General features: G+C 45.7%; 1 protein-coding gene across 3 annotated transcripts in view; it reads right to left on the bottom strand.

Moving 5' to 3' along the window:
- Positions 1-24,321, bottom strand: part of SHF (Src homology 2 domain containing F) — a 427,205-nt gene extending 402,884 nt beyond the window's left edge. For 2 of the 3 annotated variants that reach the window (XM_069765810.1, XM_069765811.1), the window contains exon 1: positions 23,557-24,286. In XM_069765810.1, the coding sequence (XP_069621911.1) occupies positions 23,557-24,273 (717 nt within the window). In that variant the 5' untranslated portion in view covers positions 24,274-24,286. Of the gene's footprint in view, positions 1-23,556 lie in introns of all 3 variants that reach the window. The other variant, XM_069765812.1, reaches the window with a different exon arrangement.
- Positions 24,322-27,706: the final 3,385 nt, after the last annotated feature.

Below are 27,706 nucleotides of genomic sequence, written 5' to 3'. Positions count from 1 at the left end.
GAAATTTGGCAAAAATTTAGAAAATTTCGCAATTTTCCAACCTTGAATTTTCATGCCCTTAAATCACACAGATATGTCACACAAAATACTTAAGAGGTAACATTTCCCACATGTCTACTTTAGACTGTGTGCACACATTCCGGATTTTTCACTTTTTTTGTGCTTTTTTCGCTATAAAAATGTGATAAAACCGCAAAAACAACGCATCAATTAAGCATCCTATTGATAGAATGCAATCCGCAATTTTTGTGCACATGTTGCATTTTTTTCTGCGAAAAAAAACGCATGGCGGTAAAAAAACGCAGCATGTTCATTCATTTTGCAGATTTTCCGCTATTTAATAAATTGGGAAGCTTCGGAAAAACGCGAAAAATCCGCACAAAAAAAAGGGGTGAAAAACGCAAGAAAAACGCAAAAAAAACGCATGCGGATTTCATGCAGAAAATGTCCTGTTTTGTTCAGGAAATTTCTGCAAAGAATCCTGACGTGTGCACATAGCTTTACATCAGCACAATTTTGGAACCAAATTTTTTTTTGTTAGGGAATTATAAGGGTTAAAAGTTGACCAGCGATTTCTCATTTTTACAACACCAATTTTTTTTTAAGGGACCGCATCACATTTGAAGTCACTTTCAGTGGTCTATATGATAGAAAATACCCAAGTGTGACACCATTCTAAAAACTGCACATCTCAAGGTGCTAAAAACCACATTCAAGAAGTTTATTAACCCTTCGGGTGCTTCAAAGGGATTTTTGGAATGTTTTAAAAAAAAAGTGAACATTTAAATTTTTTTCACAAAAAAATGTAATTCAGATCCAATTGGTTTTATTTTACCAAGGGTAACAAGAGAAATTGGACCCCAAAAGTTGTTGTTCTGAGTATGCTAATAGCCCATATGTGGGGGTAAACCACTGTTTGGGCGCACGGCAAAGCCTGGAAGGGAATGAGCGTCGTTTGATCTCAATTCCAGCCCATTCTGCGTTGAAAAAGTCAGACACCATGTCGCGTTTGGAGAGCCCCTAATGTGCCTAAACAGTGGAAACCCCCACAAGTTACCCCATTTTGGAAACTAGACCACAAAAGGAACTTATCAAGATGTGTGGTGAGCACTATGAACCCCCCAATTGTTTCACAGAAGTATATAATATAGAGCCGTGAAAATAAAAAATCATTTTTTTCCCACAAAAATGATCTTTCAGCCTGCAATTTTTTTTATTTTCCCAAGGGCATCCAGAGAAATGGGACCCCAAAAGTTGTTGTGCAATTTGTCCTGAGTACGCCAATATCCGATATGTGGGGGGAACCACTGTTTGGGTGCATGGCAGAGCTCGGAAGGGAAGGAGCGCCGTTTTGGATTGCAGACTTTGATGGAATGGTCTGCAGGCATCACATTGCGTTTGCAGAGCCACTGATGAATCTAAACAGTAGAAACCCCCACAAGTGACCCCATATTGGAAAGTAGACCACCTAAGGAACTTATCTAGATGTGTTATGAGAACTTTGAACCCCCAAGTGTTTCACTAAAGTTTATAATACAGAGCCGTGAAAATAAAAAAAATTACTTTTAAAAAAAAAAAAAAAAATGATTTTTTAGCCCCAATTTTGTATTTTAACTAGGATAAAAGGAGCAATTGGACCCCAAAAGTTGTTATGCAATGTGTCTTCAGTTTGCTGATACCCCATATGTGGAGAAAACTACTGTTTGGGCACACGTCGGGGCTCGGAAGGAAAGTAGTGAAGTTTTGGAATGCAGACTTTGATGGAATAGTCTGCGGGCGTCATGTTGCGCTTGCAGAGCCCCTGGTATGTCTAAACAGTAGAAACCCCCAATTCTTACTCCAACTCTAACCCCAACACACCCTTAACCCTAATCCAAACCCTAACCATAACCCTAACCCGAACACAACCCTAACCCTAATCCCAACCGTAAACGTAATCTCAACCCTAATCCAAACTCTAACCCTAATTTTAGCCCCAACCATAACCCAAACCCTAATGGGAAAATGTAAATAAATACATTTTTTTATTTTATTATCTTTCCCTAAATAAAGGGGTGATAAAGGCGTGTTTGATTTACCATTTATAACGGGTTTTTATGTTTAGCAGCTGTTACACACTAAAAGACGCTTTTTATTGCAAAAAGTGTATGCATCACTTCATTTTGAGAGTATAATTTTTCCATATTATGGCCCACAGAGTCATGTGAGATCTTGTTTTTTGCGGGACGAGTTGAGGTTTTTATTGGTTTTATTCGGGCACATGACATTTTTTGATCGCTTTTTATTATGATTTTTGGGAGGCAGAATTAACAAAAACCAGAAATTCATGAATTTCTTTTGGGCGGGGCGCTTATACCGTTCCTCGTGTGGTAAAATTGATAAAGCAGTTTCATTGTTTGGGTTAGTATGTCATTTTGACACTGCGCTAAACTGTGTAGAATAAACATGTTCCATTTTGTTGCGGTCGGCACAGCGTCGAATCGACGCATGTGGAGGCATCCGCATACATTCGCATGGCCTGCGTATCCAATGTTAAAGATAGGTACGCAGAAACGCATGCAGTGGGCAGGGCTTAGCAGAGGAACTACGCAGCCCTCTGCAGCTCTGCCCAACGCAAGTGTGAAACCAGCCTTAGACTAGCTGAAGAGCTCGGTGTTGCCTGGGCATAGTAACTAACTGGGGTTAGTTATAGCACCTCACTTCTCTCATTTTCCCATCATGCCTCTCATTTTCCCCCTCACTCCTCCCATTTTTACCTCACAACGCTCATTTTCCCCTCAGTATATACCTGTTTGTCATCTCACCTGTATATACCTGTATGTCATCTCCTATATATAGTATATACCTGTATGTCATCTTCCCTGTATATAGTATACTAGATTGTGGCCCGATTCTAACGCATCGGGTATTCTAGAATATGCATGTCCCCGTAGTATATGGACAATGATGATTCCAGAATTCGCGGCAGACTGTGCCCGTCGCTGATTGGTCGAGGCAACCTTTATGATATCATCGTCGCCATGGCAACCATTATGACATCTACGTCGATACTGTGCCCATCGCTGAATCAGAAACGTGGGATTTCTACGTCCTTTATGACATCATCGTCGCTGTGCCCATCGCTGATTGGTCGAGGTCTGGCGGCCTCGACCAATCAGAGACGCGGGATTTCCAGGACAGACAGACAGACGAAAAAACCCTTAGACAATTATATATATATATAGATACCTGTATGTCATCTCCTATATATAGTATATACCTGTATGTCATCTCCCCTGTATATAGTATATAACTGTATGTCATCTCCTCCTGTATATAGTATATACCTGCGTGTCATCTCTTTTATATAGTATATACATACGTGTCATCTCCTCTTTTATATAGTATATACATGTGTGTCATCTCCCCTGTATATAGAATGTACCTGTATGTCATCTCCTCCTGTATATAGTATGTACTTGTGTGTCATCTCCTCCTGTATATAGTACATACCTGCGTGTCATCTCCTCCTGTATATAGTTTGTACCTGTATGTCATCTCCCTTGTATTTAGTATGTACCTGTATGTCATCTCCTCCTGTATATAGTATATACCTGTGTGTCATCTCCTCCTGTATATGGTATATACCTGTATGTCATCTCCCTTGTATATAGTATATACCTGTATGTCATCTCCTCCTGTATATAGTATGTAACTGTATGTCATCTCCATTTGTATATAGTATGTACCTGTAGGTCATCTCCTCCTGTATATAGTATGTACCTGTATGTCATCTCCTCCTGTATATAGTATGTAACTGTATGTCATCTCCATTTGTATATAGTATGTACCTGTAGGTCATCTCCTCCTGTATATAGTATGTACCTGTATGTCATCTCCCCTGTATATAGTATGTACCTGTATGTCATCTCCTCCCGTATATAGCATATACCTGTGTCATCTGCTCCTGTATATGGTATATACCTGTATGTCATCTCCTCCTGTATATAGCATATACCTGTGTGTCATCTGCTCCTGTCTATAGTATATACCCGTGTCATCTCCAGTATATAGTATATACCTGTATGTCATCTCCCCTGTATATACCTGTATGTCATCTGCTCCTGTATATAGTATATACCTGTAGGCCATCTCCTCCTATATATAGTATATAACTATGCGTCATCTCCTCCTGTATATAGTATATACCGGTGTGTCATCAGCTCCTGTACATAGTATATACCTGTATTTCATCTCCCCTGTATATAGTATGTACCTGTATGTCATCTTCTCCTGTATATAGTATGTACCTGTATGTCATCTCCTCCTGTATATAGTAGGTACCTGTGTGTCATCTCCCCTATATATATAATATACCTGTATGTCATCTCCTCCTGTATATAGTATATACCTGCGTGTGATCTCTTTTATATAGTATGTACCTGTATGTCATCTCTTCCGTTATATTTCTGTATGTCAACTCCCCTGTATATAGTATGTACCTGTCATCTCCTCCTGTATATAGTATATACCTGCGGGTCATCTCTTTTATATAGTATATACCTACGTGTCATCACCTTTTCTATAGCATATACCTGCATGTCATCTCCCCTGTATATAGTATGTACCTGTGTCATCTCCTCCTGTATATAGTATGTACCTGTGTGTCATCTCCTCCTGTATATACCTGCGTGTCATCTCCTTCTGTATATAGTTTGTACCTGTATGTCATCTCCTCCTGTATATAGTATGTACCTGTGTGTCATCTCCTCCTGTATATAGTATATACCTGCGTGTCATCTCCTCTTTTATGTAGTATGTACCTGTATGTCATCTTCTCCTGTATATAGTATGCACCTGCGTGTCATCTCCTCCTGTATATAGTATATACCTGCGTGTCATCTCCTCCTGTATATAGTATATACCTGCGTGTCTTCTCCTCCTGTATATAGTATGTACCTGCGTGTCTTCTCCCCCTGTATATAGTACTGTACCGACCAAACGTTTGGACACACTTTCTCATTTAAAGATTTTTATGTATTTTCGTGACTATGAAAAGTGTACATTCACACTGAAGGCATCAAAACTATGAATTAATACATGTGGAATTATATACTTAAAAAAGTGTGAAACAACTGAAATTATGTCTTATATTCTAGGTTCTTCAATGTAGCCACCCTTTGCTTTGATGACTGCTTTGCACTCTCTTGGTATTCTCTTGATGAGCTTCAAGAGGTAGTCATCGGGAATGGTCTTCCAACAATCTTTAAGGAGTTCCCAGAAATGCGTAGCACTTGTTGGCCCTTTTGCCTTCACTATGCGGTCCAGCTCACCGAAACCATCTCGATTGGGTTCAGATCTGGTGACTGTGGAGGCCAGGTCATGTGGCTAAGCACCCCATCACTCTCCTTCTTGGTCAAATAGCCCTGACACAGTCTGGAGGTGTGTTTGGGGTCATTGTCCTGTTGAAAAATAAATGATGGTCCAGCTAAACGCAAATCGGATGGAATAGCATGCCGCTGCAAGATGCTATAGTAGCCATGCTGGTTCAATATGCCTTCAATTTTGAATAAATCCCTACCAGTGTCACCAACAAAGCACCCCCACACCATCACACCTCCTCCTCCATGCTTCACGGTGGGAACCGGGCATGTACAGTCCATCCGTTCACCTTTTCTGCGTCGCACAAAGACACGGTGGTTGGAACCAAAGATCTCAAATTTGGACTCATCTACCAAAGCACAGATTTCCACTGGTCTATTGTACATTCCTTGTGTTCTTTAGCCCAAACAAGTCTCTTCTGCTTGTTGCCTGTCATTAGCAGTGGTTTCCTAGCAGCTATTTTACCATGAAGGCCTGCTGCACAAAGTCTCCTCTTAACAGTTCTTGCAGAGATGTGTCTGCGGCTAGAACTCTGTGTTGTGTTGACCTGGTCTCTAATCTGAGCTGCTGTTAACCTGCGATTACTGAGGCTGGCGACTCGGATAAACTTATCATCACTTGCAGAGGTGACTCTTCGCCCTCCTTTCCTGGGTCGGTCCTCATGTGAGCCAGTTTCTTTGTAGCACCTGATGGTTTTTGCCTCTACACTTGGGGACACTTTCAAAGTTTGCCCAATTGTTCGGACTGACTGACCTTCATTTCTCAATGTAACGATGGACACTCGTTTTTCTTTACTTAGCTGTTTTTTCTTGCCATAGTACAAATTCTTACAGTCTATTCAGTAGGACTATCAGCTGTGTACCCACCAGACTTCTGCACAACACAACCGATGGTCCCAACCCCATTTATAAGGCAAGAAATCCCACTTATTAAACCTGACAGGGCACACCTGTGAAGTGAAAACCATTTTCGATGACTACCTCTTGAAGCTCATCAAGAAAATGCCAAGAGTGTGGAAAGCAGTCATCAAAGCAAAAGGTGGCTACTTTGAAGAACCTAGAATATAAGACATAATTTCAGCTGTTTCACCCTTTTTTTGTAAAGTATATAATTCCACATGTGTTAATTCATAGTTTTGATGCCTTTAGTGTAAATGTACAATTTTCATAGTCATGAAAATACAGAAAAAATCTTTAAATAAGAAGGTGTGTCTAAACCTTTGGTCTGTACTGTATGTGCCTGTGGGTCATAACATAGTAACATAGTAACATAGTTAGTAAGGCCGAAAAAAGACATTTGTCCATCCAGTTCAGCCTATATTCCATCATAATAAATCCCCAGATCTACGTCCTTCTACAGAACCTAATAATTGTATGATACAATATTGTTCTGCTCCAGGAAGACATCCAGGCCTCTCTTGAACCCCTCGACTGAGTTCGCCATCACCACCTCCTCAGGCAAGCAATTCCAGATTCTCACTGCCCTAACAGTAAAGAATCCTCTTCTATGTTGGTGGAAAAACCTTCTCTCCTCCAGACGCAAAGAATGCCCCCTTGTGCCCGTCACCTTCCTTGGTATAAACAGATCCTCAGCGAGATATTTGTATTGTCCCCTTATATACTTATACATGGTTATTAGATCGCCCCTCAGTCGTCTTTTTTCTAGACTAAATAATCCTAATTTCGCTAATCTATCTGGGTATTGTAGTTCTCCCATCTCCTCCTGAATATAGTATATACCTGTGTGTCATCTCCTCCTGTATATAGTATATACCTGCGTGTCATCTCCTCCTGTATATAGCATATACCTGCATGTCATCTCTGTTGTGAATTCTGTGGCTGAGTTCACTTCTGTGGTCACAAGTGGTATTGCAGTCTCTGGGCTTCCTCCCTCAGGTGTTTTGGTGAGCTCGTTGGCTGCCTTGCTATTTAGCTCCACCTGAGTCTGTCTTCCTTGCTCCTTGTCAATGTTCCAGTGTTGGATCTGAGCTACTGCATCTTTCCTTGGGCCTGCTGCTCTGCTAGATAAGTGCTTCTAGTTTGTTTTCTGTTTTTTCTGTCCAGCTTGCTATTAACTTTTGCTGGAAGCTCTGAGAAGCAAAGGGGTGCACCGCCGTGCTGTTAGTTCGGCACGGTGGGTCTTTTTGCCCCTTTGCGTGGTTTTCGTTTTAGGGTTTTTTGTAGACTGCATCGTTCTCTTTGCTATCCTCGCTCTGTCTAGAATATCGGGCCTCACTTTGCTGAATCTATTTCATTCCTACGTTTGTCTTTTCATCTTGCTAACAGTCATTATATGTGGGGGGCTGCCTATTCCTTTGGGGTATTTCTCTGAGGTAAGTCAGGCTTGTATTTCTATCTTCAGGCAAGTCAGCTCCTCAGGCAGTGCCGAGTTGCATAGGTAGTTATAGGCGCAATCCACTGCTGCTTATAGTTGTGTGAGGATAGATCAGGTACTGCAGTCTACAGAGATTCCACGTCTCAGAGCTTGTCCTATTGTTTTTGGTTATTGCCAGATCTCTGTATGTGCGCTGATTACTGCACGCTGTGTTGCCTGATTGCCAGCCATAACAGTACAAGGAGCCACACCAATGATTCCCAATAGAGGGAAAAAAGAAATCCTGACATCATTTTTTTTTCTTAGCTCTGTCTTCAGTCTTTTTTTTCCCCTAGACATTAGAGTGCTTCAGGACACAGCTGTGGACATGGATATTCAGGCTCTGTGCTCCTCAATGGATAATCTCGTTGTAAATGTACAAAAGATTCAAGATACTATTGATCAGAAATCGATGCTAGAACCAAGAATTCCGATTCCTGATTTGTTTTTTGGTGACAGAACTAAGTTCCTGAGCTTCAGAAATAATTGTAAGCTATTTTTGGCCTTGAAACCTCATTCTTCTGGTAATCCTATTCAACAGGTTTTGATTATTATTTCTTTTTTGCGCGGCGACCCACAGGACTGGGCGTTTTCTCTTGCGCCAGGAGACCCTGCATTGAGTAGTGTCGATGCGTTTTTCCTGGCGCTCGGATTGCTTTACGATGAGCCTAATTCAGTGGATCAGGCTGAGAAAAATCTGCTGGCTTTATGCCAGGGTCAGGATGATATAGAAGTATATTGTCAGAAATTTAGAAAGTGGTCAGTACTCACTCTGTGGAATGAATCTGCACTAGCGGCTTTGTTCAGAAAGGGTCTCTCTGAAGCTCTTAAGGATGTAATGGTGGGATTTCCTATGCCTGCTGGTTTGAATGAGTCCATGTCCTTGGCCATTCAGATCGGTCGTCGCTTGCGCGAGCGTAAATCTGTGCACCATCTGGCGGTAGTGTCTGAGAGTAAACCTGAGCCTATGCAGTGCGACAGGACTATGACTAAAGTAGAACGGCACGAACACAGACGTCTGAACAGACTGTGTTTCTATTGTGGTGATTCTACTCATGCTATTTCTAATTGTCCTAAACGCACTAGGCGGTTCGATAGCTCTGCCGTCATTGGTACTGTACAGTCCAAATTCCTTTTGTCCATTACCTTAATGTGCTCTTTGTCATCGTATTCTGTCATGGCGTTTGTGGATTCAGGCGCTGCCCTGAATCTGATGGATTTGGATTATGCTAAACGTTGTGGATTTTTCTTGGAGCCTTTGCGGTGTCCTATTCCGTTGAGAGGAATTGATGCTACACCTTTGGCCAAGAATAAGCCTCAGTACTGGGCCCAGCTGACCATGTGCATGGCTCCTGCACATCAGGAAGTTATTCGCTTTCTGGTACTGCATAATTTGCATGATGTGGTCGTGTTGGGGTTGCCATGGCTACAAACCCATAATCCAGTATTGGATTGGAACTCTATGTCGGTAACCAGCTGGGGTTGTCAGGGAGTACATGGTGATGTTCCATTTTTGTCTATTTCGTCATCCATTCCTTCTGACATCCCAGAGTTCTTGTCGGACTTTCAGGATGTATTTGAAGAGTCCAAGTCTGATGCCCTACCTCCGCATAGGAATTGTGATTGTGCTATCGATTTGATTCCTGGTAGTAAATTCCCTAAGGGTCGTTTATTTAATTTGTCCGTACCTGAACACACCGCTATGCGCAGTTATGTGAAGGAGTCCCTGGAGAAGGGACATATTCGCCCATCGTCGTCACCATTGGGAGCAGGGTTCTTTTTTGTAGCCAAGAAGGATGGTTCGCTAAGACCGTGTATTGATTACCGCCTTCTTAATAAGATCACTGTTAAGTTTCAGTATCCCTTGCCATTGATTTCTGACTTGTTTGCTCGGATTAAGGGGGCTAGTTGGTTCACCAAGATAGATCTTCGTGGTGCGTATAATCTGGTGAGAATCAGGCAAGGAGATGAATGGAAAACGGCATTTAATACGCCCGAGGGTCATTTTGAGTATCTGGTGATGCCGTTCGGACTTGCCAATGCTCCATCTGTTTTTCAGTCTTTTATGCATGACATTTTCCGTGAGTATCTGGATAAATTCTTGATTGTTTACTTGGATGACATTTTGATCTTCTCAGATGATTGGGAGTCTCATGTGAAGCAAGTCAGAATGGTTTTCCAGGTACTGCGTGCTAATTCCTTGTTCGTGAAGGGATCAAAGTGTCTCTTCGGTGTGCAGAAAGTTTCATTTTTGGGGTTCATCTTTTCCCCTTCTACTATCGAGATGGATCCGGTTAAGGTTCAGGCCATCCAGGATTGGACTCAGCCGACATCTCTAAAAAGTCTGCAGAAATTCCTGGGCTTTGCTAATTTTTATCGTCGCTTCATCTGTAATTTTTCTAGCATTGCCAGACCATTGACCGATTTGACCAAGAAGGGTGCTGATTTGGTTAATTGGTCTTCTGCTGCCGTGGAAGCTTTTCAGGAGTTGAAGCGTCGTTTTTGCTGTGCCCCTGTGTTGTGTCAACCTGATGTTTCTCTTCCGTTCCAGGTCGAGGTTGATGCTTCTGAGATTGGTGCAGGGGCGGTTTTGTCACAGAGAGGTTCTGGTTGCTCAGTGTTCAAACCATGTGCTTTCTTTTCCAGGAAATTTTCTGCTGCTGAGCGTAATTATGATGTGGGCAACCGAGAGTTGCTGGCCATGAAGTGGGCATTCGAGGAGTGGCGTCATTGGCTTGAGGGTGCTAAGCATCGCGTGGTGGTTTTGACTGATCATAAGAACCTTACTTATCTTGAGTCTGCCAAGCGCTTGAATCTTAGACAGGCCCGTTGGTCGTTATTTTTTGCTCGTTTTGATTTTGTGGTTTCATACCTTCCGGGCTCTAAAAATGTCAAGGCGGATGCTCTGTCTAGGAGTTTTGTGCCCGACTCTCCGGGGTTATCTGAGCCGGCGAGTATCCTCAAGGAAGGAGTCATTGTGTCTGCCATCTCCCCTGATTTGCGGAGAGTGTTGCAGAAATTTCAGGCTAATAAACCTGATCGTTGTCCGGCCGAGAAACTGTTCGTCCCTGATAGGTGGACTAGTAAAGTTATCTCTGAACTTCATTGTTCGGTGCTGGCCGGTCATCCAGGAATCTTTGGTACCAGGGAGTTGGTTGCTAGATCCTTCTGGTGGCCATCTCTGTCACGGGATGTGCGTGCTTTTGTGCAGTCCTGTGGAATTTGTGCTAGGGCTAAGCCCTGCTGTTCACGTGCCAGTGGGTTGCTTTTGCCCTTGCCGGTCCCGAAGAGGCCTTGGACACATATTTCGATGGATTTCATTTCTGACCTTCCCGTTTCTCAAAAAATGTCGGTCATTTGGGTGGTCTGTGATCGCTTTTCTAAAATGGTCCATCTGGTGCCCTTGGTTAAATTGCCTTCCTCCTCTGATTTGGTGCCTTTGTTCTTCCAGCATGTGGTTCGTTTACATGGCATTCCTGAGAATATTGTTTCTGACAGAGGTTCCCAGTTTGTCTCGAGGTTCTGGCGAGCCTTTTGTGGTAGGATGGGCATTGACCTATCTTTCTCCTCGGCCTTCCATCCTCAGACTAATGGCCAGACCGAACGAACCAATCAGACCTTGTAAACATATCTGAGATGTTTTGTTTCCGCTGACCAGGATGATTGGGTGTCATTTTTGCCGTTGGCTGAGTTCGCCCTTAATAATCGGGCCAGCTCGGCTACCTTGGTCTCTCCATTTTTCTGCAATTCTGGGTTCCATCCTCGTTTCTCTTCAGGACAGGTTGAGTCTTCGGACTGTCCTGGTGTGGATTCTGTGGTGGACAGGTTGCAGCAGATCTGGACTCAGGTGGTGGACAATTTGACCTTGTCCCAGGAGAAGGCTCAGCTTTTGGCTAATCGCAGACGCCGTGTGGGACCCCGACTTCGTGTTGGGGATCTGGTTTGGTTATCTTCTCGTCATATTCCTATGAAGGTTTCCTCTCCTAAATTTAAACCTCGTTTTATTGGTCCATATAGGATTTCTGAGATTCTCAATCCGGTGTCTTTTCGTCTGACCCTCCCAGACTCCTTTTCCATACATAATGTATTCCATAGGTCGTTGTTGAGGAGATACGTGGCACCTATGGTTCCATCTGTGGAGCCTCCTGCCCCTGTTTTGGTGGAGGGGGAATTGGAGTATATTGTGGAGAAGATTTTGGATTCTCGTGTCTCTAGACGGAAACTCCAGTATCTGGTCAAATGGAAGGGTTATGCTCAGGAAGATAATTCCTGGGTTTTTGCCTCTGATGTCCATGCTCCCGATCTTGTTCGTGCCTTTCATGTGGCTCATCCTGGTCGGCCTGGGGGTTCTGGTGAGGGTTCGGTGACCCCTCCTCAAGGGGGGGGTACTGTTGTGAATTCTGTGGCTGAGTTCACTTCTGTGGTCACAAGTGGTATTGCAGTCTCTGGGCTTCCTCCCTCAGGTGTTTTGGTGAGCTCGTTGGCTGCCTTGCTATTTAGCTCCACCTGAGTCTGTCTTCCTTGCTCCTTGTCAATGTTCCAGTGTTGGATCTGAGCTACTGCATCTTTCCTTGGGCCTGCTGCTCTGCTAGATAAGTGCTTCTAGTTTGTTTTCTGTTTTTTCTGTCCAGCTTGCTATTAACTTTTGCTGGAAGCTCTGAGAAGCAAAGGGGTGCACCGCCGTGCTGTTAGTTCGGCACGGTGGGTCTTTTTGCCCCTTTGCGTGGTTTTCGTTTTAGGGTTTTTTGTAGACTGCATAGTTCTCTTTGCTATCCTCGCTCTGTCTAGAATATCGGGCCTCACTTTGCTGAATCTATTTCATTCCTACGTTTGTCTTTTCATCTTGCTAACAGTCATTATATGTGGGGGGCTGCCTATTCCTTTGGGGTATTTCTCTGAGGTAAGTCAGGCTTGTATTTCTATCTTCAGGCTAGTCAGCTCCTCAGGCAGTGCCGAGTTGCATAGGTAGTTATAGGCGCAATCCACTGCTGCTTATAGTTGTGTGAGGATAGATCAGGTACTGCAGTCTACAGAGATTCCACGTCTCAGAGCTTGTCCTATTGTTTTTGGTTATTGCCAGATCTCTGTATGTGCGCTGATTACTGCACGCTGTGTTGCCTGATTGCCAGCCATAACACATCTCCTCCTGTATATAGTATATACCTGCATGTCATCTCTTCCTTTATATACCTGTATGTCATCTCATCTTGTATATAATATATACCTGTGAGACATCTCCTCTTGTATATAGTATATACTTTTGTGTAATCTCCTCCTGTATTAGACCTCGTTCACACGTTATTTGGTCGGTATTTTTACCTCAGTATTTGTAAGCTAAAACTTGGAGTAAAACAATCAGAGGAAAAGTATATTAGAAACATATCACCACTTCTGCAATAATAATAATATTTATTTTTATATAGCGCTAACATATTCCGCAGCACTTTACAGTTTGCACACATTATCATCGCTGTCCCCGATGGGGCTCACAATCTAAATTCCCTATCAGTATGTCTTTGGAATGTGGGAGGAAACCGGAGAACCTGGAGAAAACCCACGCAAACACGGGGAGAACATACAAACTCTTTGCAGATGTTGTCCTGAGTGGGATTAGAACCCAGGACTCCGGCGCTGCAAGGCTGCTGTGCTAACCACTGAGCCACCGTGCTGCCCACTTCTGTATTTTTCTCCCACTCGTGATTTTGGCTTATAAATACTGAGGTAAAAAACTGACCAAATACTGAACGTGTGATTGTGGCCTTATACAAAGCCTCCACCTGCAGCGCTTCACTCAGCCTCATACTGCAGCAGCACCTCACTTCTCTCATTTTCCCCCTGACATCTCTCATTTTCCCCCTGACATCTCTATCCATAAGGCTCTTCCCTTTCCACTGACGTCATGCCTCACAGAAGTAACTCCATTCTAGACATGATGGAGCTAGATGTGGCCTGTGCCTGCTATGCGGAGTGGGCGTGGCTATGCGGAGTAAGCGTGGCTCAAAACACACACATTCATCTAATATATAAAGTTGAGTTTAAGAAACGGATATATCTTGTCAGAGAAATCTACTACTTTCTCTGATAGGTGATCGGTATCGCTCACTGTGCTGATGGGTGCTCTGAATTATGACAAACAGTCACATAAATTGTATATATAGAACATCGGCACTCCAAGTTTCACTAAATGAAAATTTATATGAAGACTTGAATTAAAGATATTAAGCCAACGTTTCGGCCCATGTAAGGCCTTTATCAAGATACGTCTGTAGATGCTGCAATAGAGCGTGGAGAGTCAATTTTCCATGCTGCTGTGGATTCTTGGCGGGTTATTAAACTCAGTCTGGTGAGACTTTACTATTATGACAGGATTCATGTCGCAAATAGATCCAAAATTTGACTATCTTACAGCGTATGTGCGGTTAGCATAGAGAACCGCTTCTGTATAGACAGTGTTTAACGCATTGCAGTCAGCACCGCTCGACTGACAGGTCACAGCTGTTAGTTCACCATGCGGATCACAACCTTATGTTCGTGGTCAGCGTGAACAATCGGGTGTGGATAGATCAGCTGAATTGGTAGGTCACAGCTGTCCACCCCATGAGCCGTCTCCACATATATGCAATCAGCCTGAGCGATCACGTGGGGATGCAGTAACTAAGTTGCTGCAGGTGCGATCTCACTGATTTAGTGGTGGCACCAGAATGAATAAGGCTAGCTTCACACTAGCTGCGGACTTCCTCTTACTTCGTTAAGCCCCGCCCCCACTGCCGCGCCTCCTCCTTCAGCTCCGCCTACATCGGCATGCGTCCCCTATCTTTAACATTGGGTACGCAGGCCATGCGGATGTATGCAGATGCCTCCACATTCGTCATCTTGAATCTGCACCGACCGCAACATGTTGTGATTGACGCAGTTCAGCGCAGCATCAAGACCATGCATGCGGAGGCATCCGCATACATTCGCATGGCCTGCATACTCAATGTTAAAGATAGGGTACGCAGGACGCATGCATACGTAGGCGGAGCTGAAGAAGCGCAGCAGTCGGCGGGGCTTCACGGAGGAAGGCTTTTATCCGCAGCCCTGCCGAATGCTAGTTTGAAACTAGGAAAAACAAAATCCAGCTCACCATACCGACATTCCCAGGAGCTCGGAGCACGGAACCGCTGTGTCAGGGCGTGGACGAACAGGAAAGAGAAGGAGATCCAGCTCAACGAAATAGTGAAAAATCCATAATTTATTTCACTTAAAATATAGTGAAAGGACAAAACATCAGCATACAGAAAAAATTATAAAAACAAGGTCAACGCGTTTCCGGTGACTAAGCACTCATGATCAAGGGTGCTTAGTCACCGGAAACGCGTTGACCTTGTTTTTATAATTTTTTCTGTATGCTGATGTTTTGTCCTTTCACTATATTTTAAGTGAAATAAATTATGGATTTTTCACTATTTAGTTTGAAACTAGCCTTATAGAGTCGTTGTGACGCACCAAGCAGACTGTCAGCCCGTCCTCAACTTCGTTGCACCACACTGCTATAGCGGTTCGCATGAACTGTCTCATTATTGGGACCTTATTCTTGGATCAACACCTAGCATAGAATTGGGACGTGTCCCTGACGCGCGTTTGGCCGGTAGAGTGGCCTTTTGTAAATTGCTTATGTTCAGAGGAAGTGAGCGCTGAAATTCTCTTGTATGTAGGCGATACATCCGAAGATGGGGAGAGTGGAGTTACCCATGACTGGCCACAAGGTTCGTATGAAGTCACACTGTGAAAAGATTGCTGGGAGAGAGTGCCAAAACCACTGGAACCGCACCAGCACGGGAGTGGAGTGTGAGTGTTGTTATTTTAAAGTGGGGAACACATGGATTGAAAAGGGGTTGTTCCGAGTAGTGGACACCTCCTTTCACTACTCTTCAGGCGACACTTTTGTGAGCGTTTTGCCAGAATTTTTATGCTTCAAAAACCACCAGCGGTTTCTTCATTGTTCAATAGAGTTAAAAATAAAAAAAAATTAAAAATGCCACGGAAACTATGTCATTGCTCAAAGTTGTTGAAAAAGTACTTGTGAAACAAAACAACATAAAAATAAGGGCGCCATTTCTTGAAGTGTCTTCATGAGAAACTCGGCGGGTTTATCAACCTGGAAATGGCTTTGTGTGCACATACCATAAGTGTGCGAGGAAACCCAAATAATCAAGGAGAGAACATACAAACTACATGCAGATGTTGCTCTTGGTCAGACTGCAACCTAAGTGCTGCAAGGGAACAATGCCAACCACTGAGTCACCATGCAATGCCAATAATTATTGGATTGTCGGGAACTGGCGAAATGCTCATCCTACATTATAATGTTATTCTAGACTCAGAAATTAAAGAAATTACATTAGAAAAATATCATTATGTGCGGAGATTTACAGCCATATATTTATTATATGTGCATACACAGCACATAATTAGATCACATTACCTGATTAGGACTGTAAGAGTATCAGTAAAATGTACAGCACAATGGCCAAATTCATTCTGCCCCCCTGGAGTAAAGCAGGTCATTGCATAAAAAGCACAGATTTCCGATAGAAAGTTCCATTTAAGATTGAGAAATTAGGAGACAAGTCTCGGTATTACAGATTAGCACGATAACACAATTGTGAGGACTGGAATCAGGATCTGTCCTGTAATAGTCATTACTATACGGGATAAAGCTTAGTCCTAGCGCTTGTGGCGTAATTAAGTCAAGATAAAGCCGATTAAACCTCCCATCAATAGATGTAGATATTAACAAGGAATTACTGTGGGATAAGAAGTCTTATTTCAGAATTAGTAATGCTCCCTAGATCCATAATTCTATCTTAAATAGACTCTGTCACCTGAATTTGGAGGGAACAATCTTCAGCCATAGGGGCGGAGTTTTCGGGTGTTTGATTCACCCTTTCCTTACCCGCTGGCTGCAATATCGGATTGAAGTTCATTCTCTGTCCTCCGTAGTACATGCCTGCACAAGGCAATCTTGCCTTGCGCAGGCGTGTACTATGGAGGACAGAGAATGAACTTCAATCCAATATTGCAGCCAGCATGCAGCCGGCGGGTAAGGAAAGGGTGAATCAAACACCCGAAAACCCCGCCCCTATGGCTGAAAATTGTTCCCTCCAAATTGAGGTGACAGAGTCCCTTTAAATGTTCTTCTGCAGTTGGGAATTTTGCTGACGTTCTATTGCGATTAATGACATCGATAAATCGGAACAGTGGTGTGATATATTCTGTGGTGGGATCCAGCGGACTGTATGGTAGGGATATATTCTGTGGTGGGATCCAGCTGACTGTACGGTAGGGATATATTCTGTGGTGGGATCCAGCTGACTGTACAGTAGGGATATATTCTGTGGTGGGATCCAGATGACTGTACGGTAGGGATATATTCCGTGGTGGGATACAGCTGACTCTACGGTAGGGATATATTCTGTGGTGGGATACAGCTGATTCTACGGTAGGGATATATTCTGTGGTGGGATACAGCTGACGGTACTGTAGGGATATATTCTGTGGTGGGATCCAGCTGACTGTACGGTAGGGATATATTCTGTGGTGGGATCCAGCTGACTGTACGGTAGGGATATATTCTGTGGTGGGATCCAGCTGACTGTACAGTAGGGATATATTCTGTGGTGGGATCCAGCTGACTGTACAGTAGGGCTATATTCTGTGGTGGGATACTGCTGACTGTATGGCAGGGATATATTCCGTGGTGGGATACAGCTGACTCTACGGTAGGGATATATTCTGTGGTGGGATCCAGCTGACTGTATGGTAGGGATATATTCTGTAGTGGGATCCAGCTGACTGTACGGTAGGGATATATTTGGGATCCAGCTGACTGTACGGTAGGGATATATTCCATGGTGGGATACAGCTGACTGTACGGTAGGGATATATTCTGTGGTGGGATCCAGCTGACTGTACAGTAGGGATATATTCTGTGGTGGGATCCAGCTGACTGTACGGTAGGGATATATTCTGTGGTGGGATCCAGATGACTGTACAGTAGGGATATATTTGGGATCCAGCTGACTGTACGGTAGGGATATATTCCGTGGTGGGATCCAGCTGACTGTACGGTAGGGATATATTCCGTGGTGGGATACAGCTGACTGTATGGTAGGGATATATTCTGTAGTGGGATCCAGCTGACTGTACAGTAGGGATATATTCCGTGGTGGGATCCAGCTGACTGTACGGTAGGGATATATTCCGTGGTGGGATAAAGCTGACTGTACAGTAGGGCTATATTCTGTGGTGGGATACAGCTGACTGTATGGCAGGGATATAGTCCGTGGTGGGATACAGCTGACTCTACGGTAGGGATATATTCTGTGGTGGGATCCAGCTGACTGTATGGTAGGGATATATTCTGTAGTGGGATCCAGCTGACTGTACGGTAGGGATATATTCCGTGGTGGGATCCAGCTGACTGTACGGTAGGGATATATTCCGCGGTGGGATACAGCTGACTGTACGGTAGGGATATATTCCATGGTGGGATACAGCTGACTGTATGGTAGGGATATATTCTGGGGTGGGATCCAGCTGACTGTACAGTAGGGATATATTCTATGGTGGGATCCAGATGACTGTACGGTAGGGATATATTTGGGATCCAGCTGACTGTACGGTAAGGATATATTCCGCGGTGGGATACAGCTGACTGTACGGTAGGGAAATATTCCATGGTGGGATACAGCTGACTGTACGGTAGGGCTATATTCTGTGGTGGAATCCAGCTGACTGTACGGTAGGGCTATATTCTGTGGTGGGATACAGCTGACTGTACAGTAGGGCTATATTCTGTGGTGGGATACAGCCGACTGTACAGTAGGGATATATTCCGTGGTGGGATCCAGCTGACTGTATGGTAGGGATATATTCTGTAGTGGGAGCCAGCGGACTGTATGGTAGGGATATATTCCGCGGTGGGATACAGCTGACTGTACGGTAGGGATATATTCCGTGGTGGGATCCAGCTGATTGTACGGTAGGGATATATTCTGTGGTGGGATCCAGATGACTGTACAGTAGGGATATATTTGGGATCCAGCTGACTGTACGGTAGGGATATATTCCGTGGTGGGATACAGCTGACTGTACGGTAGGGATATATTCCGTGGTGGGATACAGCTGACTGTACAGTAGGGCTATATTCTGTGGTGGGATACAGCTGACTGTACGGTAGGGATATATTCCGTGGTGGCATCCAGCTGACTGTACGGTAGGGATATATTCTGTGGTGGGATCCAGCTGACTGTACGGTAGGGATATATTCCGTGGTGGCATCCAGCTGACTGTATGGTAGGGATATATTCTGTGGTGGGATACAGCTGACTGTATGGCAGGGATATATTCTGTGGTGGGATACAGCTGACTGTATGGCAGGGATATATTCTGTGGTGGGATACAGCTGACTGTACTGCAGGGATATATTCTGTAGTGGGAGCCAGCGGACTGTATGGTAGGGATATATTCCGTGGTGGGATACAGCTGACTGTACAGTAGGGCTATATTCTGTGGTGGGATCCAGCTGACTGTACGGTAGGGATATATTCCGTGGTGGGATCCAGCTGACTGTACGGTAGGGATATATTCTGTAGTGGGAGCCAGCGGACTGTATGGTAGGGATATATTCCGCGGTGGGATACAGCTGACTGTACGGCAGGGATATATTCCGTGGTGGGATCCAGCTGACTGTACGGTAGGGATATATTCCGTGGTGGGATTAAGCTGACTGTACGGTAGGGCTATATTCTGTGGTGGGATACAGCTGACTGTATGGCAGGGATATATTCTGTGGTGGGATACAGCTGACTGTATGGCAGGGATATATTCTGTGGTGGGATCCAGCTGACTGTACGGTAGGGATATATTCCGTGGTGGGATCCAGCTGACTGTACGGTAGGGATATATTCCGTGGTGGGATCCAGCTGACTGTACGGTAGGGATATATTCTGTAGTGGGAGCCAGCTGACTGTACGGTAGGGATATATTCCGTGGTGGGATCCAGCTGACTGTACGGTAGAGATATATTCTGTAGTGGGAGCCAGCGGACTGTATGGTAGGGATATATTCTGCGGTGGGATACAGCTGACTGTACGGCAGGGATATATTCCGTGGTGGGATCCAGCTGACTGTACGGCAGGGATATATTCCGTGGTGGGATTAAGCTGACTGTACGGTAGGGCTATATTCTGTGGTTGGATACAGCTGACTGTATGGCAGGGATATATTCTGTGGTGGGATACAGCTGACTGTACTGCAGGGATATATTCTGTAGTGGGAGCCAGCGGACTGTATGGTAGGGATATATTCCGCGGTGGGATACAGCTGACTGTACGGTAGGGATATATTCTGTGGTGGGATCCAGCGGACTGTACGGCAGGGATATACTGTATTCTGTGGTGGGATCCAGCTGACTGTACGGCAGGGATATATTCTGTGGTTGGATACAGCTGACTGTATGGCAGGGATATATTCTGTGGTGGGATACAGCTGACTGTACTGCAGGGATATATTCTGTAGTGGGAGCCAGCGGACTGTATGGTAGGGATATATTCCGCGGTGGGATACAGCTGACTGTACGGTAGGGATATATTCTGTGGTGGGATCCAGCGGACTGTACGGCAGGGATATACTGTATTCTGTGGTGGGATCCAGCTGACTGTACGGCAGGGATATATTCTGTGGTGGGATACAGCTGACTGTATGGCAGGGATATATTCTGTGGTGGGATCCAGCTGACTGTACGGTAGGGATATATTCCGTGGTGGGATCCAGCTGACTGTACGGTAGGGATATATTCCGTGGTGGGATCCAGCTGACTGTACGGTAGGGATATATTCTGTAGTGGGAGCCAGCTGACTGTACGGTAGGGATATATTCCGTGGTGGGATCCAGCTGACTGTACGGTAGAGATATATTCTGTAGTGGGAGCCAGCGGACTGTATGGTAGGGATATATTCCGCGGTGGGATACAGCTGACTGTACGGCAGGGATATATTCCGTGGTGGGATCCAGCTGACTGTACGGCAGGGATATATTCCGTGGTGGGATTAAGCTGACTGTACGGTAGGGCTATATTCTGTGGTTGGATACAGCTGACTGTATGGCAGGGATATATTCTGTGGTGGGATACAGCTGACTGTACTGCAGGGATATATTCTGTAGTGGGAGCCAGCGGACTGTATGGTAGGGATATATTCCGCGGTGGGATACAGCTGACTGTACGGTAGGGATATATTCTGTGGTGGGATCCAGCGGACTGTACGGCAGGGATATACTGTATTCTGTGGTGGGATCCAGCTGACTGTACGGCAGGGATATATTCTGTGGTTGGATACAGCTGACTGTATGGCAGGGATATATTCTGTGGTGGGATACAGCTGACTGTACTGCAGGGATATATTCTGTAGTGGGAGCCAGCGGACTGTATGGTAGGGATATATTCCGCGGTGGGATACAGCTGACTGTACGGTAGGGATATATTCTGTGGTGGGATCCAGCGGACTGTACGGCAGGGATATACTGTATTCTGTGGTGGGATCCAGCTGACTGTACGGCAGGGATATATTCTGTGGTTGGATACAGCTGACTGTATGGCAGGGATATATTCTGTGGTGGGATACAGCTGACTGTACTGCAGGGATATATTCTGTAGTGGGAGCCAGCGGACTGTATGGTAGGGATATATTCCGCGGTGGGATACAGCTGACTGTACGGTAGGGATATATTCTGTGGTGGGATCCAGCGGACTGTACGGCAGGGATATACTGTATTCTGTGGTGGGATCCAGCTGACTGTACGGCAGGGATATATTCTGTGGTAGGATACAGCTGACTGTATGGTAATGTGGGATTTCACGTGCTTCATGATTACAGACACTTCCACACAACCCCCCTGGAGACATCTCTTCACCTTCCTGGATAAATCACACATTGTCACCCACCTCCCACACAGATCAGTCACATGCAAGGTGCCCCCTCCACACTTCATTTGCGGCGCTGTAGGGTCTCAGTGGCGACATCCAGAACAATATAACATCATCTGATAAAGCCATCACTGCATGCAAATAAAGTCTTCTCAACAAAGAAAAGAGCTTGCAAATATCTGGAGGAGGATGACAAAAGACTGGTCTAGAAAAGACAAAAAAAAAGGAAGGGGGTGGTGGATAAGCTTTAAAGCTAGGGGTGAAGAGTATGCAGCCATCACAGGGTCACTTCTGAAAGCCTTCTTCATCCTTACACTTTGTGGATACGCGGCATCACGCCAAAAAGATGGGGAGCGCAAACCAGCAGTGAAAGGGTTCAATCCCAGTCCCGCCATTCAGTGCCATCCATCCCCTGGTGACAGCTCCTATAGTCACTCTGTGCCCACTTTACATGAATAGCCATATACATAGAACAGCCTCTAACCCTCCATATTCTGCTCCGGAATCGGATTACATATAGGCTAAATTCACACAACCGTATAGAAAGGAGAAAAAAATGTAAAGATTTTTCAGGCATTGTCCTCCGTACACATCAGCAGTTATTAAAATTTACAAGAATAAGTATAGTTTATGTTAAAAAGTGCAACGTAGCCAGAAAAATCTGATGCTATAAGGTTGATCCATTTTTGGTTTGGGTTTTTTCGCCCCCATAGACCCAATTAGTCACATGATCAAAGCCACAAAGGGATTACAATTCTAGCAAACTACGGTAATCCCCAATGTAATCACAATAATAAAACCACTAGAAATAGAGATCAGCACAAGACAACTCACAGCAAAGGAAAACGCTGGAGCTGCAACCTGCAAGAAACTTTACCACCGAGAGATGACAAGTCCAGGAAAACAAAGGACAGATCGTAGGAAGGACCAGGAAGGCATGCGGTGGCGGCCAGTGATGTCACACAGTCTAATCGGGTGGACAGGAAGCTCTTAAGGACAATGTATTACATTATTTTAATTGATCATTAATCTTTCCCAAGATAGGTATTACGCAGTCTGCCTGTACCCATCTACCTGAGTGTGTAGGTCCCTTTTCACCAGCTACCAGAGTGGTAGATACCCTTTGGCCATCTACCTGAGTGGCAGGTCCCCTTTCACCAGCTACGTGAGTGGATAGTTCCCTGTGACCATCTACTTGAGTGGTAGGTCCCCTTTCACCATTTACCTGAGTGGTAGGTCCCCTTTCACCATCTACCTGAGTGGTAGGTCCCCTTTCACCATCTACCTGAGTGTGTAGGTCCCTTTTCACCAGCTACCGGAGTGGTAGGTCCCCTTTCACCATTTACCTGAGTGGTAGGTCCCCTTTCACCATCTACCTGAGTGGATAGTTCCCAAGGACCATCTATCTGAATGAATAGTTCCCTGTGACCATCGACCTGAGTGATTAGGTCCCCTCTCACTATCGACTTGAGTGGGTAGGTCACCTTTGACAATCTACCTGAGTGGATAGTTCCCAGGGACCATCTACCTGAGTGGAGAGTTCCCAGGGACCATCTACCTGAGTGGAGAGTTCCCAGGGACCATCTACCTGAGTGGAGAGTTCCCAGGGACCATCTACCTGAGTGGATAGTTCCCAGGGACCATCTACCTGACTGGATAGTTCCCAGGGACCATCTACCTGACTGGATAGTTCCCAAGGACCATCTACCTGAGTGGATAGGTCCCTGCGGTCCTTTTCAGTACCCTGGCCACTAGATGATCACACATGCACACGCTCATCTTTAGGATCCCACTGCACATGGAATAAGACCCATGAGGAGCTCTGGGGCCACCCTGTCACATCTGTCACTTACTTTATCCTGTTTGCAGTCATCCAGCTGAGGGGCCACAGATGCAGCAGCGGGAGGAGACTTGAGGGCGCACTGGCCAGGGTTACTGGGGCTGGAGCTACTGGTGGGACTGGAGACCCCCTTCTCCCCAGTGTCCACTTTGATGAGCCTGTGCTTGGGGGACACATACTTGACCTCAGGGGTGGGGGATGGTGAGGAGGGGGACTGGGCAGTGGGGGCAGGGGGTGCTGTGGGGACCACGGAGGAGTTCAGGGGGGAGCAGGAACCTGTGGCACTAGAAGTGGTGTACGGGTCCTCGAAGTCTCTCTCCTTCTGCAGCTTGTATGCGGCCAGGATGTCCGGCTGTCCTACCGGGGTCACAGGGAACTGGGGCACTGTGCAGTGGTGGTGATGGTGGTGGTGCCCCCCAGCCTGGCACTGCCTGTAGTCCGGCTTAGGAGGGGCAGGAGGAGGCGGCTTGGAGCTTTTGAAGCCCAGGTGTTCCTTGATCCATTTGGCCATGCTGCCGGCGCATTGCTGTCCCGTGCTGGAGGCTGCTGGGGGGCTCCCTCTGCTACCGGTGCTGCCGCTGCGGGGGGGATCTGCTGGCCGGACGCTTCTCGCGGAGTCCAGCGGTTGTGGCGGGGTAGTGCTGCTGCCCGGAGCCGGGGAGTGACCGCTCAGCAGCATGAGAGGGCAGAGCCGGGAGGAGCGCTCCAACCGGGCGGCCGCTGATAGCATCTATGAATGAGCCGCGTCCACACACGTTACATACATACACACTACTACGGCGAGGAGGAGCTCACCGCGCCACCTAGCGGGGAGCGGCCGCCGGCGTTAACCCTTCACTCCCTGCTAATGGACGACGCTGAAGTTCGTGAGAACCAAGTCCAGATCTGAGGAACAAATAAGGCTCTTCTCTAAATAAAAAAAAAAGTACGGTATTTATTTAGCGAAACCTATTTACAATTCTAAGTTATATAAGTATAGCTTTTTTGGATGATAATGAACAGGTAGGTGACCTGTTGGAAAAAGGTTATTAATTCAGACGAGCCTATGAAAAATCACCCACTTTCCATACAAAAAAAAACCAGACAATTTTCATCCACGTGATCCGTATGGCACGAGGTTTTTATATCAAACACTTAAATGTTTGAGACCAATACAGTTTCCATTGTTAAAGAATTAGAATGGTTCTGTAAAAAAAAAGATGTCCTCCGATGATCCGTATGGGATCCAATTTGTTTTGCGCACCCATAGACTTAAATAGGTGAATGTCATCGAAAATACAGAAGAGAAGTACTAGTACACTATGCGAAAAAACCTGCCATCTGAATAAGGCCAGTCTCACACATCCGGATTGTCCGGTACTGGAAGAAACGGTCCCGGAGCTATCAGTGTCCGTGTGTGCACATAGGTCATCCGTGTGCTATCCGTGTGTCCGTGTTTATCGTCCGTGTGCTGTCCGTGTGTCCGTGTCCATGTATTGAAACAATTTCTTTCAATTTTAACTCTATGACTTTAAAAAAAAGCACACGGACAGCACACGGACAGCATCCATGTGCAGTACATATTTACACGCACCCATTGACTTTAATGGGTCCGTGTGATCCATGCGCTCCCACGAACACTGACATGTCTCCGTGTTTTGCACACTGACACACAGTCCGTGAAAACTCGCTGACATGTGCAGAGACACATTGATTTCAATGTGTCTACGTGAGTCAGTGTCTCCGGTACGTGAGAAAACCGTCACCACACGTACCGGAGCCACTGACGTGTGAAACCGGCCTAACACTGGTCCATGTGGTGCCGGAGCGTGTACTCAGTGGTACATACAATACACTGGTGTGAACGAACTCAAAGGCCGGGTTCACACACAGCGAGATACGGCCGAGTCTCGCAGGTTAAAACCAAGCTCTGGCACCGGCACTCCGGAGCGGAGCGTGCAGCCGCACAGCAATACATGGAGCCGCACGCTCCGCTCCGGAGTGCTGGAGCCAGAGCTGGGTTTTCACCTGTGAGACTCGGCCGTATCTCGCTGTGTGTGACTCCGGCCTAAGGCCTCAATCAGATGTTTATCAGAAATAGAGCAACACACACTGTAATCTATGGAGCTGTTCACATGTGTGTTTGTAAACTGTACATCCAAAAATGTGCGTCACAGACAAAAGTTACCCATACAAGTCTATGGGGCTGTGGAAATCATTGACAGCAGGTATTGTCAGTGTGCAGTCTGGGATTAACATTGTAGCAGATAGGGGAATCTGGTAAACTGATGGTAAATACGGACCAAACACTGATGGTAAAGCCTATCCCACGGACCGAGCACTGATGGTAAAGCCTATCCCACGGACCGAACACTGATGGTAAAGCCTATCCCACGGACCGAACACTGATGGTAAAGCCTATCCCACGGACCGAACACTGATGGTAAAGCCTATCCCACAGACCGAACACTGATGGTAAAGCCTATCCCACGGACCGAACACTGATGGTAAAGCCTATCCCACGGACCGAACACTGATGGTAAAGCCTATCCCACAGACCGAACACTGATGGTAAAGCCTATCCCACGGACCGAACACTGATGGTAAAGCCTGTCACGCGAACCGAACACTGATGGTAAAGCCTATCCCACGGACCGAACACTGATGGTAAAGCCTATCCCACGGACCGAACACTGATGGTAAAGCCTATCCCACGGACCGAACACTGATGGTAAAGCCTATCCCACGGACCGAACACTGATGGTAAAGCCTATCCCACGGACCGAACACTAATGGTAAAGCCTATCCCACAGACCGAACACTGATGGTAAAGCCTATCCCACGGACCGAACACTGATGGTAAAGCCTATCCCACGGACCGAACACTGATGGTAAAGCCTATCCCACAGACCGAACACTGATGGTAAAGCCTATCCCACGGACCGAACACTGATGGTAAAGCCTGTCACGCGAACCGAACACTGATGGTAAAGCCTATCCCACGGACCGAACACTGATGGTAAAGCCTATCCCACGGACCGAACACTGATGGTAAAGCCTATCCCACGGACCGAACACTGATGGTAAAGCCTATCCCACGGAACGAACACTGATAGTAAAGCCTATCCCAAAGACCGAACACTAATGGTAAAGCCTATCCCACGGACCGAACACTGATGGTAAAGCCTATCCCACGGACCGAACACTGATGGTAAAGCCTGTCACACGGACCGAACACTGATGGTAAAGCCTATCCCACAGACCGAACACTGATGGTAAAGCCTATCCCACGGACCGAACACTGATGGTAAAGCCTGTCACACGGACCGAACACTGATGGTAAAGCCTGTCACACGGACCGAACACTGATGGTAAAGCCTATCCCACGGACCGAACACTGATAGTAAAGCCTATCCCACGGACCGAACACTGATGGTAAAGCCTGTCACGCGGACCGAACACTGATGGTAAAGCCTGTCACACGAACCGAACACTGATGGTAAAGCCTGACATACGGACTGAACACTGATGGTAAATATGGACACATGGACTGAACACTGATGGTAAATATGGACACATGGACCACACACTGATGGTAAAACGGACAAACGGACCGAACACTGATGGTAAAAATGGACACATGGACAAAACACTGATGGTAAAAATGGACACATGGATAAAACACTGATGGGAAAACTGACACACGGACCATACAATGATGGTAAATATGGACACACGGACAAAACACTAATGATAAAGCCTGCCACATGGACCAAACATTAATGGCAAAATCTGACATATGGACAAAACATTGATGGTAAAGCCTGACACAGGGACCAAACATTTATGGTAAAACATGACACACAGACCAAACACTGATGGAAAAAACTGACACATGAACCAAACACTTATGGGAAAACCTGACACATGGATGAAACACTGATGGCAAAAATGAACACACGGACCAAACACTGATGGCAGAAACGGACACATGGACCAAACACTAATGGTAAAACCTGACACATGGACCAAACATTGATGGCAAATCCTGACACATGGACCAAACTTTTATGGTAAAACATGACACACGGACAAAACACTGATGGGAAATTCTGACACATGGACGAAACACTGATGGCAGAAAAAGGCACATGGACCAAACACTGATGGCAGAAAAAGGCACA

The sequence above is a fragment of the Ranitomeya imitator genome, chromosome 4 (genome assembly GCF_032444005.1).
Source record: "Ranitomeya imitator isolate aRanImi1 chromosome 4, aRanImi1.pri, whole genome shotgun sequence".
NCBI classification, from domain to species: Eukaryota; Metazoa; Chordata; class Amphibia; order Anura; family Dendrobatidae; genus Ranitomeya; species Ranitomeya imitator.
This window is presented reverse-complemented; position numbering and strand designations above follow the sequence as displayed.